Source organism: Hyperolius riggenbachi, chromosome 2, assembly GCF_040937935.1.
Source record: "Hyperolius riggenbachi isolate aHypRig1 chromosome 2, aHypRig1.pri, whole genome shotgun sequence".
In the NCBI taxonomy this organism is placed as follows: Eukaryota; Metazoa; Chordata; class Amphibia; order Anura; family Hyperoliidae; genus Hyperolius; species Hyperolius riggenbachi.
This window is the reverse complement of record NC_090647.1, coordinates 485827916-485843366: the sequence shown is the minus strand read 5'-3', so window position 1 is coordinate 485843366 and position 15451 is coordinate 485827916. Positions and strand designations below refer to the sequence as shown.

General features: G+C 45.1%; 1 protein-coding gene across 5 annotated transcripts in view; it reads right to left on the bottom strand.

The window, feature by feature from the left end:
• Nucleotides 1–15451, bottom strand: part of GIT1 (GIT ArfGAP 1) — a 209102-nt gene that overhangs the window by 54511 nt on the left and 139140 nt on the right. For 4 of the 5 annotated variants that reach the window (XM_068270339.1, XM_068270342.1, XM_068270341.1 and 1 more), the window contains exons 9-11: nucleotides 12048–12074; nucleotides 4450–4498; nucleotides 3590–3662 (exon numbers count right to left, since the gene is read on the bottom strand). In XM_068270339.1, the coding sequence (XP_068126440.1) occupies nucleotides 3590–3662; nucleotides 4450–4498; nucleotides 12048–12074 (149 nt within the window). The remainder of the gene's footprint in view (nucleotides 1–3589; nucleotides 3663–4449; nucleotides 4499–12047; nucleotides 12075–15451) is intronic. The other variant, XM_068270340.1, reaches the window with a different exon arrangement.

The window sequence follows — 15451 nt, the reverse complement described above, 5'->3', positions numbered from 1 at the left end:
CATGAGTTTGTTTACATGACGTCACTCTAAGCGTAACACACGCTTAGAGTGACTCATCGGGGAGGGAACGGCCAGAAAAGGCGCAGCTTCCGAGAGAAGCTGTCGCATTTTCAGCGGGGGAGAGGAATCCGCGATCGGGCACCATAGCCCGATACATTGATTCCTTGGCTACCGAATCCGCGGCCGGGAGTGCGCGTGCCCGCGCGCGATCGGCCACGGTAGCGCGCATGGTTCCTGGACGTAGTTTCTACGTCCAGGAACCAAAATAGGTTAAACACCCGGAGTTACTGGGTAGTCTGTAACTCTGGGTGGTTCAAGTCCTGCTCCATAGAGCCACATTATTCCATGCCATGCACTGATGAGGATCAACCAATCCGAAACAGTCTGTATGCATACTGGAGGACAGGTCGCTACAACCCCTGCACCTTCCTTTGGTCGGGAGCAGGAACGGCTCCTATTTTGTTGCAGCAAGCAGACGGCACTTCTGTGCACTCCGCAATAATCCTGGCCAAGCCGATGCGTTCTCCATATACCCTATGGGGGAGTGAATCTGCCCTGAGCATCAGCCGATGCTTGGTTCTCCTTTCAATTCAAATACAGCACAGACGTAAGACTGCATGCGTTGAAGTCTCTTTTCTATTTGGCTATAATTTACTCCCACCTGTTATTCAGTGAACGCTTTTGATTTCTAGGTTCTGAAAAGGCATTATGTAGATGATGTAAGAAAACTTATCAGAAGTGTTTAATAAGTAAGGGATTTCGAGATGCTCACTAGCTAAGAGTGCCAAATCGTTCATAAATAAACAGAGGTGCGGCAACAGGAGAGAAGCAGCAATCCAGCAGATAAAACTATACACAGTGTATTGTATGTGCACAGGTCTAGTGGAAGCACTGGTGTGAATGGTTTAATGTGCTGCTGCAATGCTCTGTGAAACATACTGGCAAAATATACTGTATTTAAAGTTACGATGTGTTATTAGTTGCAGCGTTATAATGGAAGGGTGTGGACACAAAGTAATAGTCAAAGTTCAGGCTCATGTTTTTGTTTACATATATTTCAAGTTTTGTGCAAAAACCATCTTGTATTTATTTTTTTCTTGAAAGCGTACCAGAGCTCAGTAAAAATAAAAGTGTGGGACATACCTGGGGCTTCCTCCAGCCCCATCCGCAGGGATCGCTCCCACGCCGCCATCCTGAGTCTTCTCCTGCGACAGTACCGGGTCCCGTAACTTCCTCCAGTTGCAGCCAGTCTCCGCAAGAGAAGTGCGCCCTCTAGGTGTCTCTCCAGTGGCTGCTGGAGAGATACGTAAAGAGCGCACTTCCCTTGCGTCAGACTGGCCGCAACTGGAGGAAGTTACAGGACCCGGTATCGTCGCAGGAGAAGACTCAGGATGGCGGCGTGGGAGCGATCCCTGCGGATGGGGCAGGAGGAAACCCCAGGTATATCCCACACTTATTTTTACTGAGCTATGATTTCCTTTAATTACCCCTATTTATAATAAATGGCAAATCCAGGAGGGTGAACAAAAAGTGCCCATAGACTTGGCAGCTGACTGAACATCCGTTTCGATAATTATAATGGAATGAAAATCGGTGGCGCCAAGAGCATGCCTAATCAACAATGCAACCCATTTCGGGCTGAAATTGATCACGTGTCAATCCGACATGCTGGAAAATCTCAGGCCAACATTCGGGTGGTTCATGCTGCCGTCCTCATTTCCACATTCAGGCCCCATGCGACTTCCGGCATGTAGCGCGTGGGGCGCTTGTGTGACGCGCAGTCGCAAGTCTCCTGCGCCTGCGCAGTAGAGCGGACCCGACGGAGATCAGCTATTTTCGCCTATCTCCGCCAGAAGAGCCGCAACAGCGCCCCCGCTGGAGCATGAAAAGGTAAATATTGCACAGGCTGTCGGATTTGTCACCTGTGCGTTCCGGGGCTGCAGCGAGACCACCCTGGGACACAGGAGGACAGGGGAAGCCTCGATAGGGTCCAGAGGCTTCCCCCTACTGAGGGGAGTACCCCCCAGGGGAACTTTTTTTCAGTACAGGTCTTCTTTAACGTGAATCTGTAGCCTTTTTAAAAATAAAAAAAACAGATACTCACTTATGGAGAGGGAAGGCTCTGGATCCTAATGAGCCTTCCTGTTCTCCTGCCGGTTTCCTCGTTTCCCCGCAGACTGCTCCATTTGAATCTCCCGCTGTGGGAGACTTCAGCAATCTTTGTAAGCACTTGGGCTCCTAAAGACCGGCGGCTCTGTATTGCACACGCTCGAGTTCGCCAGAAAGAGCAGCAGAGTGCTTCCGAAGACTTCCGAAGTCTCCCCAACCAGAAAGAGAGCAATCCACAGCCAATTGGTCGAGAACTGCTAAGAGGGGAGCCTGCGGGGGAACGCAGAGACCGGCAGAAAAATGGGAAGGCTCTATAGGGCCCTCTCCTTAGGTAAGTATCTGTTTTTAAAATTCTTTTCAGATTCCTTTTAAAGTGGTATGAAACTCAGCATTTCTTCATTGCTCTAAAAGATTGCTTACAGCATTATACATACTTCTAGAAAACAACTGGTAGCAGAACAGCAATCAAACGGTTAAACACAGAACTTCTTCAGTAGGAAGCTTAAATCAAGTGGAGGAAGTGATTATCTTGTTTAGGTTTCCTTATCAGCCACTATTAGTGGCTGATTAGGAAACCTAGCAGTGTTTCAGCTGAACACAAGCACACGGATCACAGTACACAAAAGACAAATTCTCATTGGATACATTATAATATATAAATACAGCAGCTATGCAATACATTACAATGGCAGCTTTTAGAGCAGATAAACTGTACTTTGGACACTTGTAATTTGTAAAGGGATGATAATACTTGTGCACAAAAGCAAATATGATAACTGAATGGGTAATAAAAAGTCGAAGTTTAATCAGTTTTATGAGAATTAGTTTCTTTCCTCTCTACAAAAACCTATGGAAGTGGTCATCTTCACCCCTATAAAGTATAGATTGGATGTTATGCCTGTCCTCTGAATCTTTTGATATCAAGAACATGGCTTCCTCCATTATTCATTAACCCCCTTGGCGTTATGATTCTTTCCGGATTTTAGGGTCTAAAGTGGTGCAATTTTTTTTGCACCCTTTCAGACCCTAAAACCTAGAAAAAAAATCATGCTGCCAGGGAGAACTGCAGCAGTTCAACAATGATTCACATTCGTGGCTCCAGCGCTGCAGTTTTACCTCCATCCTCTAGGTGGCGCTGCAACTCTAAAGTGAGATTGACGGCTGTTGTCATGACATCAGCTGGCAATCTCACCCGGAGGAAGCAGAGCCTCAGAGGAGCGGAAGAAGAATGGCGGCTGATGTCGGGATCCCCTGAGAGGAATGTAATAACGACCACTGCGCGCATTGCTCTGCACACAGCCTCCGTCAGCTACCCCGAGCAGAGGTCGAGATTACTGCTCTGAGCTGCAGTTTTCCGCCCCGACCCTAGCTCGGGATTACCGCCAAGGAGGTTATGGATTTGTCTACGAAAGGCAGAGCTGTGAGTTTAATATTACTACTATTTACTATATTTTGTATCAGAGTTTTTGGTTTTTATTACCTGCGTCATTTTCTCTTCGATCAACTTCATCATAGACATCCATGGCCAGCTCCTCGAAGAGCCTGTTACTGAGCTGTGAAGGAATGCAAGACTGGGTTAATCAGCGGATATCGGGAGGGAGTGGACAAGTGTCCATCACCACAAAGGAGAGAGGATGGAGAAGTGATGGATAAGAAGATAATGACAGCAGTGGGATGCACCAGAGCGGAGACAAACTGACAGTTCTGTAATTACTGCGGCTTTAGTGCAGCAAATGATTAATGGAGACAACAAAATATGCCAGTCAGAATAAGGCAGCCAGCAATAGTGACAAGCGAGAAGGGGAGAGGGTAAGTCATAAAATGGAAAACAGAACAGAGTAAAATAAAATAAAAAAAGAAAACGTAGAAATAAGGATTAATGCATTAGACTTCAAGTGGAATTACGCTCAAAATTACAATTCTGCATTAATGCATTAAATACAGTAAAAAATGAATAGGAAACACTATAAGACTGCCCTGATTTCCTTTGAATGCATATTTACACCTCTAACTAATATAATTACCAGCTGCGGGACAAATTATCAGATTGACTCCAAATTAAGTACCGTAATCAGTGAGCAAATAAAGGAGAGAAAGTTCTGTTTCCCTCCTGGATACAGCAGAAAGGTTCTGTCTTGTTTACAGTTTATAATGCTTGTCAGCAAAGGCAAGCTCATCAATTTGCAGCTAAATAAGTTAAAAAAGAAAACTTGAAAAACAGATGGTTTTAGCCGCTTATGCTGTGTTTAATGCTTTACGTACGTAGTAGATGAAACTGGAGTATAATGCCACTATAATGTACACTCGGGACACACCTCACGCTGGCACAACAGAACTTACCGCCTGCAGCTTCTTTTTGGCAGCCTTGGCAAGCTCCGACAGGTCCAAACTGCAACCAGAAGCACACATTAAGTATATAAAAATGAAAACACCTCAATCTCCACTAGCCTTGATCACCATACAGAAACAAAACAAAAACAAAAAACAAGAACAAATGTGTGGTAATGCTGGAAGGCTGTAGTGGGCGACAGACACAAGCCTAGCCTTATTACAGAAGTAGATCCAAGATGAGATATCCAATAGCCAAAGCATGTCATAGATGACAACATGGTAAGCTTCATCAACCAAGAAGACTAATTACATTAATGATTTCTGATAAGCTGCTTTGAGCTTAGTGTAAATCCGCTTTCTCTTTGCACTGTGCTGCTGTAGTAAGCCAAATAACAGCAGCTAATAAAAGTCACCTGCACCCACAGAGTGTATAAGCCCAGCTATATTACTATCCAGTGATTAAAGGGTTACCACCCTGTAAAAGCAAGCTTAAATAAATAAATAAATAAATAAATAAATAAATAAATAAAGCACACCTGAACTGAGAAGGATATGGAGGCTGCCATATTTATTTCCTTTTAAACTGTGCACATTTCCTGACCATCCTGCAACTCCAATAGTTTTAACCATAGACCCTAGTGCTTGTCTCATTACTTCATAGAGGAAAAGATACATCTGTGCAAATTTTTTGCACTTTCTTTCACCTTCGTTGGGAAAATATCTGTGACATATAGGGCTACATATGGTCAATCAAAAATGATATTTCCATTTCAATTTGCCATCAGGCATAGTTATCAAAATGGGTACATGAATTCAAACAGCATTTCTATCCCCCAACCAAAAAAACAATACATTTTGGTGTAGCCCTGAAAGTACGTCCTACCCAACAACTCCTGCTTTTCCTGCTTGAGCTGCACAAAGCAGGAGGCATTGCGGTAATTAACAAACATACTCCTCTAATAGACAACACGCTGTTACTAATCCTGTACAATGGCTGCAGAGATGAAAATGAATATATGTAAACCAGGTCTCTGTACTGAGATGATTTATTTTAAAGTGCAGTTAACCTTGAAGTACCTCCTCTTCCCCAAAAGGTACATAAAGTCCCATTTCAAAGTGTTAAAAAGAAAAATGTCACTGTTGGCTGTGGCTATCTATCAGGTTCCTCCTTTTACCCTAGTGGGATGATCATGACAAGTGTTGCCAATGTGACCAAAAGTGAAAAGACAAAGTTCTCAGCAACCATCATCCACAGGAAAAGATACGGCCATCTGTGTTCATTCTACGATATGTTAAATGGGGGTTGATGCACTAAACTGCGGGATGTTGATGTGCTGCAATATTATCGTTACTACCAGCAGCAGTGCACTGCATGTTACTCGATTAACATGAGCCGCGGTACTCAAGTAACGTAAATGTTGCTAAGGTAACGCATGTTACTAATGGTAATGCTCGTTCGTAGCACACATTACCATAGCAAAGCTCACTATACTAAAGTAACGAGGGTTGCGCTAATGGCATAACTTGCGGTACACTGCTGATGGTAGTAACAGTAATATTGCTGTGCGCTGTATGCCCACAGCAATATTACCAGTTTGCCCTTCAAGCCCATGGACTGCTATCCGAAACACACTGGGATAAATGAGGTCCAACGTTTCCAAGAAGAGGACAATGAAAGTAAAAGGTGAAGTATAGCACTAAATGAAGGATCATACAAAGAGCCCGGTGTCCACACTAACACCTCAACTGTAGACAAGGTACACAAACCTGGCAAATGGTGAAGCAGTGGGTGCAGGGCACTAATTAGCCTGATGGCCGTTTTACTTGTTATAACTTCTTCTGAGGCAAGTTCCACTTTGGAACTTACCTCAGAGGAAGCTCAAACCGTTAAACAACCTACTCTCTGGGAGAGACCACAGCTGCGCTGCACTTCCCGGCGAAGTCGTGTGATCACTGCAATGCCTGCCAGGAGATGTACTCTCACCCACAGAATACATCACTTCAATTGGAAACTGCAAAATGCGGCATAGCTGCAGCCTCTCCTGGGGAAGATGGCCTAACAAATACGGATTTTTTTTTTGGGGGGGGGGGGGTAAGAAGCAGCACCTTATAACCTTAAAGGTAGTGACGCTCAGCTCAAACAACCCCCACCCCCTTCCCGTAATAGACAAAGAACGAACATCATAATACCGGCAAGGATGGGTGCCCGAGTTGTCATAATCTAGCAGTTACTACTTTTTTTTAAATTTAGTAAAAACATTTTTACATAAGACTGTGCTTTGACAGGAACGCTTGCCCAGCATGCAGCCCTACACAATAAGATGAACAGGCTGGCAGCTGATCTTTTTCTTATCTCTGCAACGCAACAGAATTCTGTGGTGAAAATCCTTTTTCCACAGAAGCCCTGAAACGTGTGTGTGTGTGTGTGTGTGTGTGTGCGTGTGTGTGTAGATAGGAGAGGGAATGGTTACATTTTCTATCCCCTTGCCATTTGCAAGGACATAACGATAAATGCAGAGACTAGCAGTAGTGCAGGAAAATTTGGGCACCAGAGACCGTGATTACCGGCAAGGATGGGTGCCCGAGGCTGCGAATAGTGGCAATAAAAAGAAATGCGGGTGCCCGAGATTGTAGCGGCAATAAAGTGACATTTGGGCGCCCGAGGCTACCGATAAAATATAGTGTGTTGGGGCTATGTAGCCCCAGCGCATGATATTTTATGTGTAGTCTTGGGCTCCCATATGTCACTTTATTGCCACTACAATGCTGCAGCCTCGGGCACCCGCATTTCTTTGTATTGCCACTAGTCACAGCCTGCGGCTTTGCGTCCTGAAGTGGAGTTTAAGAATTAGGCACCCCCATGGGGGTCGAGGGTGTGTGAAGGTATAGGTAGGCACATTCAGGGTGGGGGATTAAGGCTTAGGCACCGTCTGGGGTGGGGTTAGGCATCAGTAGAGGGAGGGTTCTGTGTGCAAATCGAGTTAGATTATGTCATTAAAAGATTTCTGATATTCTACTACTGGAATTAAGCAGTAGAATATCGGTAATTATACTGATATTCCAATAAATGTAATCCCCTACAGGCTTTTTTCCAGGTGCGTTTTTACACGTACGCGAGCTAAGGCTACTTTCACACTGAAATGCTGCATTGTGTCAGACAATATAATCACATCACAAACGGAATGTGATTAAGTTGCAATGGCACGCTCACATCGGCACATCAGCAGTGCGGTGTAATCTGCCAGCAAAGCGCTAGGCACGCTGTGCGTTAGACAAAGTGCACATTTACAGTTGCAGTGACGCATACTTTGCGCGTGCTGTATGAGTAGCAACACATGCAACCTTTCCCCTCTGTTGTGATCCTGTTTTTTTCAGGAAGCGTGACACAATGCCTCAGTGTGACACTTACAGAGTAATGGCCCATACTCACGGGCATCATTTCTGGCCTGTCGCTAGCACACGGGAGCGTGTGCGCGACAAGCCGGCGACAGCTCGTCGCCAGGTCCCTCCGCATACACATGGCGGAGGGACCTGGCAACCGACGCGAAGGAAGCTGTCGCTGATGTTCCTCCCCCCGTCGGAAGTTCAGGGTATTCCCTGCTGGTTGCTGTCGCTAGTCCGTATACCCACGCGGACTAGCGACAGTTGCGGCGGAGTTGCGGCAGCAACTCTCGCCGGGCGATTGACCGCACCAATCGCCTGGCGACAGCAGCGACAAGCGACGGTTCGGGGTGCGCGCCCGTGTTGCGCCTCATACTCACGGGTGACCTGTCGCCGCAACACACGCGCGTAAGTATGGGCCATAAGAGTGTAGATGTTATCAGTTTCCGATGTCACCCTAAAAGTGTACCTGAATTATTGCACAGCACAAAATGAAAAGTCTTTATTCCACATATAGTTGCCAAAGAAATTAACTTCTCTGTGTTTGATTAGCCAGATTAAACAATCTTATCAGCAACTGTGAATTGGCTGCTGCTGTTTTTTGACCGTCTCGGCTCTCGTTACCAGTAGCCTATGAGCGCACAGCTTATGATGTGAATCAATGAGAGTTCGAGACCCACAAAAGTGCGCATTGTCCTGAGCTGAGGTGGGAACACCCACCAGCAGGAGGAAAGAAGTTAATTACCACCAATAAATAACGGGGGTCTTGTCAGCAGGTATTACTTGCATTTGTACCTCAATGCCAATTCACTGCTAGACCTACTGCAACCCACTCAACCGAAACGGCTCTCACCAAAGTGGTCAATGACCTTGCCTTAGCTAAAGCTGAATGTAAATACTCCATTCTCCTCCTCCTTGACCTTTCAGCAGCTTTTGACACAGTAGATCATCCCCTACTACTCCAGTCCATTGGCATTCACAACCTCGCCCTGACCTGGCTTTCATCCTACCTCTCCAACCGCTCCTTCACAACTTCCTTCAATGAGTCCTCATCCACCCCCAACCATCTCTCCGTGGGAGTCCCCCAAGGCTCGGTCCTTAGCCCCCTACTATTCTCCCTTTACACATCCTCCATTGGCAAGGTTATCTCCTCCATGGGTTTTAACTATCATCTGTATGCAGATGACACCCAGATCTACCTCCACACCCCTGACATACCAACCACTACCATGGACAAGGTCTCCTCCTGCCCATCAGCCATCTTCCTCCTGGATGTCCGCTAGGTTCCTGAAACTAAATCTAGACAAAACGGAATTTGTGATCTCCCCACCTCGGCCATCCCTGCACCTCCCAGATGTGCTTGTCACTGTTAACCACACTACCATTCGCCCTAACTCTCAAGCCCGCTGTCTGGGTGTCACCCTGGACTCCGCACTCTCCTTCACTCCCCACATCCAAAACCTCACAAAGTCCTGCAACTTCCACCTTCATAACATCTGCAAGATCCGCCCTTTCCTGACCTCTGCCACCACCGAACTCCTCATCCATGCCCTCATAATTTCCCGCTTTGACTACTGCAATGCCCTTCTGTCTGGTGTCCCTATGACCCGAATTGCCCCGTTGCAGTCCATCATGAATGCAGCAGCCAGAATTATCCACTTCTCCCATTGCTCCACCAAGGCGGATCCCCTCCATGAATGCCTCCACTGGCTTCCTATCCAGTCCAGAATCAGATTCAAGATACTGTGTCTGACCTACAAATCCATCTATAAAATTTGTCCATCCTACATTTCCGATCTTACTTAGAGGTACACACCTAGCTGCTTACTCCGCACCTCCAATGAACTTCGCCTGACCGCCCCCCGCATCACCCAGTCCCCATGCATGCCTCCAGAACTTCTCAAGAGCTGCTCCAACACTATGGAACTCCCTACCTCCACCCATTAGGGCAGCCCCCTCCTTCAACATCTTCAAAAAGGGCCTCAAAACTCACCTTTTCACTCTAGCCTACCAGCCTTCACAAGTGCTCCAAACCCACAGCTGAATTCTGGACCCCTACCTTTCGTGTCCCTACCTCTCCCTCTAGATTGTAAGCCTTTGGGCAGGGTCCTCCTCCTTTTGTGTCCTACCTGACCATGCACATCAATTACTGTGCACCCATGCTATGCATTTGAGTGAACCTAACTTGCCTAATCTCCATGCTCCCATCCCATGACTAAGCATTACCTTGTACTCATACTGTGTGTGTGTTATCTGGTTTTTCTTGTATTCCTGTATTGTCATATTGCTGTATGTCACCCCTAAATATTGTCTTTAACCTAAACTGATGTCCAGCGCTGCGTAATATGTTGGCGCTTTATAAATACAAAAACTAAATAAATAAAATAAATTTGCTTCTTTTATTACGATTTCCAAGCCCTGAAGCCTTTAATCATCGTAAAGGACAGCTGAAGTGAGAGGGATAAAGAGGCTGCCATATTTATCTATTTTTAAGCAATACCAGTTGCCTGGCTGTCCTGCTGATCCTCTGCCTCTAATACTTTTAGCCATAGACCCTTAACAAGCATGCTGCATATCCGGTGTTTCGGACATTGTCAGATCAAGACAATGACAAGATTAGCTGAATGCTTGTTTCTGGTGTTATTCAGACACTACTGCAGCCAAATAGATCAGCAGGGCGGCCAGGCAACTGGTATTGTTTAAAAGGAAATAAATATTGCAGCCACCATATCCCTCTCACTTCCGTTGTTAAGGACCAGGGCTGTTGTGGCTGATCTGTGCTGTGGGAGCTCTCCAGCCCGCAGCACAGATCAGGATTGTGGCAGGGCAATCAGACTCCCCCTCCCTTTTTTCCCCACTAGGGGGAGGTCCTGCTGGGGGGGGTCTGATCGCCGCCGCTCTGTGTGGCCGAGAGGGGGGTTCTCCTCAAAGCCCCCCTCCGCAGCGATATTCCTCCCTCCCTCTCGCTATGGGCGGTGAACAGGACGGCGATCCGTCCTGTACCGCCTCTGATAGGCTTCAGCCTATCAGATGCTGGCTATCCCCAGCCAATCAGAGGCCGGGGATCGCAGATCTCCTTTACGGCGCTGCTGCAACAGCAGCGCTGTAGGATGTAAACACAGGGGATTTCTTTCCCACGTGTTTACATATCGCCTGCGAGCCGCGATCGGAGGATCGCAGGCTGTTCACGGAGACACCCTCCATGAACTGACATGGAACGGCCTGGAAACACCACTTCGACCTGCCGACGCCTATCGGTGTTAGGCGGTCGTTAAGTGGTTAAGAAAAACGTTCACTTGCTGTTGAGGTGCATCAAAGCAGATTCAGGATACCGGTCAATAAGACATCAACTGATCTATGGACTGCCACAGACAAATTTTTCACTAAATTAGCTCAAATACCAAACTAGACAAGAGGCATCAATGTGGGTAACACAGCGGAACTTATTTACATTTTCAACATACCGTACTTACACTATTGTAACACAAATGATGTAATGCAGTAAACAAACTCATTGCTTCTGTGATGTATAGTTTGGATAAGGACAGTGAAAACAGATTTTACAGCCTGCGAATCTTCAGCACCTCTGGAGTATACTAGCCCATTTCCTGCCGAGTAAGTGAATGGCCAATAAAACTCATCACTGTGATCATGACTACTTTTGGCCTCATTTATACTAATGGAAGCCTCCCTAAGCATGTCCAAATTCATGCCATCTATTTGCAAGGCAGGTACCTGTACAGAAAACCTGATGTCAGCTTTCAGTGAAGGTGGCCACACATCTAGCCATTTATGGTGGCCAATCGACCAAGAGGCAGATCTCTCGCTGACCAAATCTGATCGGAGAGAGATCTGTTGGCCATCATAAATCACAAACCGATTTCCGATCGATTTCAGCATGGGGACATAAAACAGGGGGACAGAGGCTAGTGGTTTACATTTTTGGGATAATCGCACGCCATTATAGCTGTGCGCTCGATTTAGCATGTCGGCCCGAGATTCTCCAGCATGTCCAATCGATACATGCAACCAGTCTCCGCCCAAAATTGTCGATTAGGCGTGCTCTACCAATTTTTATCAGATACAACAAAAATTATTGAATCTGATGGTCGATCGGCCCCCAAGTCTATAGATGTATGGCTATCTTTAGTGTGTGGCAGCTAATGAGACCTTGAGTAAAAGAGTGACAGAATTAGCGGTCATTGTCTGGAAAAGTAGCACAGTACCTCTGAGGCACGCCCCTGGGGCGGGTTCTGCATCCCATGCAGCAAAGGGAAGAACAGGAGAAAGACATGAGGTTAGACAGCAAGTTGTTGGAAGACAGATTGAAAGAAAAAAAGAAAATCATCAAGCTATGCAAAGCACAATGACCATATGGACTGTGGGAACAGGTTACATTTTACAACAATGCAGATGCCATGAGTTTACAGCACGGAGATTAACTTCATAAAGGATTTACGGAACCTTTATATCTTGTAAGCAGAAAACTTTACCCTCTAGTTAGAACAGTGTTCTCCCCAGGCTCTTTTAGCCGGGTGCTCCACCCGGCTAGATTTGGTGACCACCCGGCTGTCATCGGCTCACCTCCTCACCGCCTCCTATGCTGTAAGTAGAGTTGCCCTGCATTTTCATCTCGCCCCACCCGACTACTTTTTCCTGCCACCCGGCTGGAAAATAATTCTGGGGAGAACACTGTAGAAGTTCAAATGCATTACCCTACTGATTGTACTCTAATCATATGATAATACAAAAAAGCAGATCTCCATCTATAGAACAAAGTCATGTTGGTATTTTCCTGTCTGCGGTCCTTTGCCCCACACTCTAGGCTTGATAGCAACACAACACAAAGCTATTTAAAGGGACCAGAATTTTACCATTGAAGAGTATTGTCCGCGATCAAATTGGGCCAAATACTGATGTCAGTACAGGTGTCCCCCCTGACACCATTTTGCAACTTGCTGTTTTTTTAGAGCCTTGTGCTAACCTCTACATAACACAGAACAGGCTGCTGGGTTGCAGCTGAGCAGGGTGGCTGTCCAGCAGTCATTTGTAAAGCCCTATCTACACCATACAATTTTTTTGTGCGATTGGATCGAATTTGCTTAATCGATTCTATTAAATCCGACATGTCCAATCGGGATTCGATTCGATCGGTAGAGTGATCGATTTGCCATTGTTTTGCAATGACATTTGACCACACTATCGAATGCCGATCAGACATGTCAGATTTAATCGAATCGAATAAAAAAATTGTATGGTGTAGATGGAGCTTAAAACTGTAACCCAGGATAATCACCAGTGGTTGTTGCAGGGTGACCATTACTGAACTTCAGATGAGCTTATGAATGCACGGAGCACCCTCTTGATGTTCTCTCATACAATCTGAGCAGTGGGAACCCACTGTTGAGTTTAGTGTTGCTGGAAAAGCGCAATGAAGAAGCCAGAATGTGGATAGGCTGTGTGGTGTTACCCGGCAGCAAAGAAAAAGGAGGAAAAAAAAAAAAAGGAGGCAACATGTCACGTGTGAGTATCACATGACAGGCCTTGCATTTACCACCTTTAGCCTCACATGCGAAAGAGGCCTAAGGGTCGGTCCTCACTGCACGGATCAAAAAACTGGTCCATGTGAAAACTGATCCAACAAATGCACCAGTTTCTGATCCATAACCCTCTGTTCCACGCGGACAATGCAACGCATCCATCGATCCTGAAAAATCACAGTCACCCCAAACGTGCGCTCCATATGGCAGAGCGGGCCGAACGAAACAGTTTTAACGGAGCCATGTGAACAGATCCTATTGATTAACATAGAATCCATTCACATCCGGTCCGTTTAGATCCTCTAGACCAGTGTTTCTCAACATTTTATTGTTATGTACCCCTTTTAAAACCCTGTACTCACCAAGTACCCCCTAACATAGTAAACATTATCACAAGTACCCCTTGACAAATATATATTGAATCGTAGTACAGGATAATTGGTTCTAAACAATTTCCAAACATTTACTATTGCTTATAATTAGCTAAAATACTAATTTGGTGTTTAAATGAGATTTATTATTTTCTAAAACTCTAAATTTGTTATTCTTGGTTATGTATATCAAGCCCGAGTACCCCCTGGAACCATTAGAAGTACCCCCTGGGGTACGCGTACCACACGTTGAGAACCTAGGCTCTAGACCAATGGTTTTTAATGCTAGTGTGAACTGGCACTTAGTGCTTATGGTTGTGCTTCATGTGGAATCTGTACTCTACAATTACTACTGGAAACCTAGCATGTTGCCATGGAAATTGCCAAAATGTAGAACTTGGAGTCATGAGCCATCATGTTATCTAGGTTATTGAAGAATCATCATGTTATTTATTGGCAGCCAGGTTATTCCAGTTACCTTATGGAGGTAATACACAGCCAAAGGAGTCACCAAATACAACATGACTCCAACCAATAAACAGAGGATTGAGCTTGTGCAGGTTTCTCAGGCTTCCATGTTCAGGCTGGTTTTACACCTGGCCTGTGCAATTATGGTGCGATGCCCCGCCCCCATTGCATTGCACAAAATGACCCTGCAGCAGAGTGCACCGGTGGGGTCATATGCATAGCGCAACCTCCCATACACACACACACTAATTTCCTCCCTTGCTTTTTTTTTTTTCCTCCTAGAATCTGCACTGTCATAGCTAGCTTGCTTTGTAAACACATGTGAGCACAGCATAGATCAGATTTCAGCAACTCACTTAACTGCCCTCAGCAAATCGGTGAGGAGCAGGAATGTGGGAGGAGTATTGACTAGCTTCCTTCTCGTTGGCAATGGCCAAAATAGAGCCAGGATGAGATAAGATTTATTACAGCACAAACATTTCTGAATACACTGGAATGCTTGCAATGCAGGTTAAGGTTGCAGGTTGCATACTAAACACAGAGCAGTGGGTAAATGCAATTTGACTTTGTGGCTGATAATAAAATCAACGGTTGTACCCTTTCCCCATCATTTCTACTGTGGTCTGTGTCACAAGTTGGGAGGAGTTCTGTTTACCTCCTAATCTATTGACACCTGTCACTTGCACAGGCAAGCAAATACATAACTTAATGTGACTTGAAAAATATATAAATAAAAGTGACAATGTTCCTCCCAATAACCAAGAAACAAAGATTGGTTTAGTCTCTAATTCTCTGCTAACAACCTTTTAACCTCATAAAAAAGATTAAAAAAAAAAAAAGTGATATTTATTTGCAAAAAATGTTCTCACAAATCCATGAAAAACTGCCCATGATTGAATAGTCCTACATTTCTACTTTAAAAATGGTAATAGTTGCAGCATTTTTCCTGATGGTTCGACAATTAAGGACTTTCATTATTAATACAGTATAAGGAGAAAAAACGCACACACACAGAAATAAAACATCTTTACTATACATTGTACCAGCAACATCATTTAAGTGTTAAAATAAAGGGGATAAATAAATGAATAAAATATGATTTATTTTTGTACAGTAGCGCTGTTTACTTATAAACTGTAATTGGTGAAAACAGAGAAATAGTTATTTTCAATTTTTTTTTAATTTTTGCCTTTAAAATGCATAGGAAATAAAATAGTTGCAGAGGAAAAAAAGCATCTAAAGGAAGTCTAG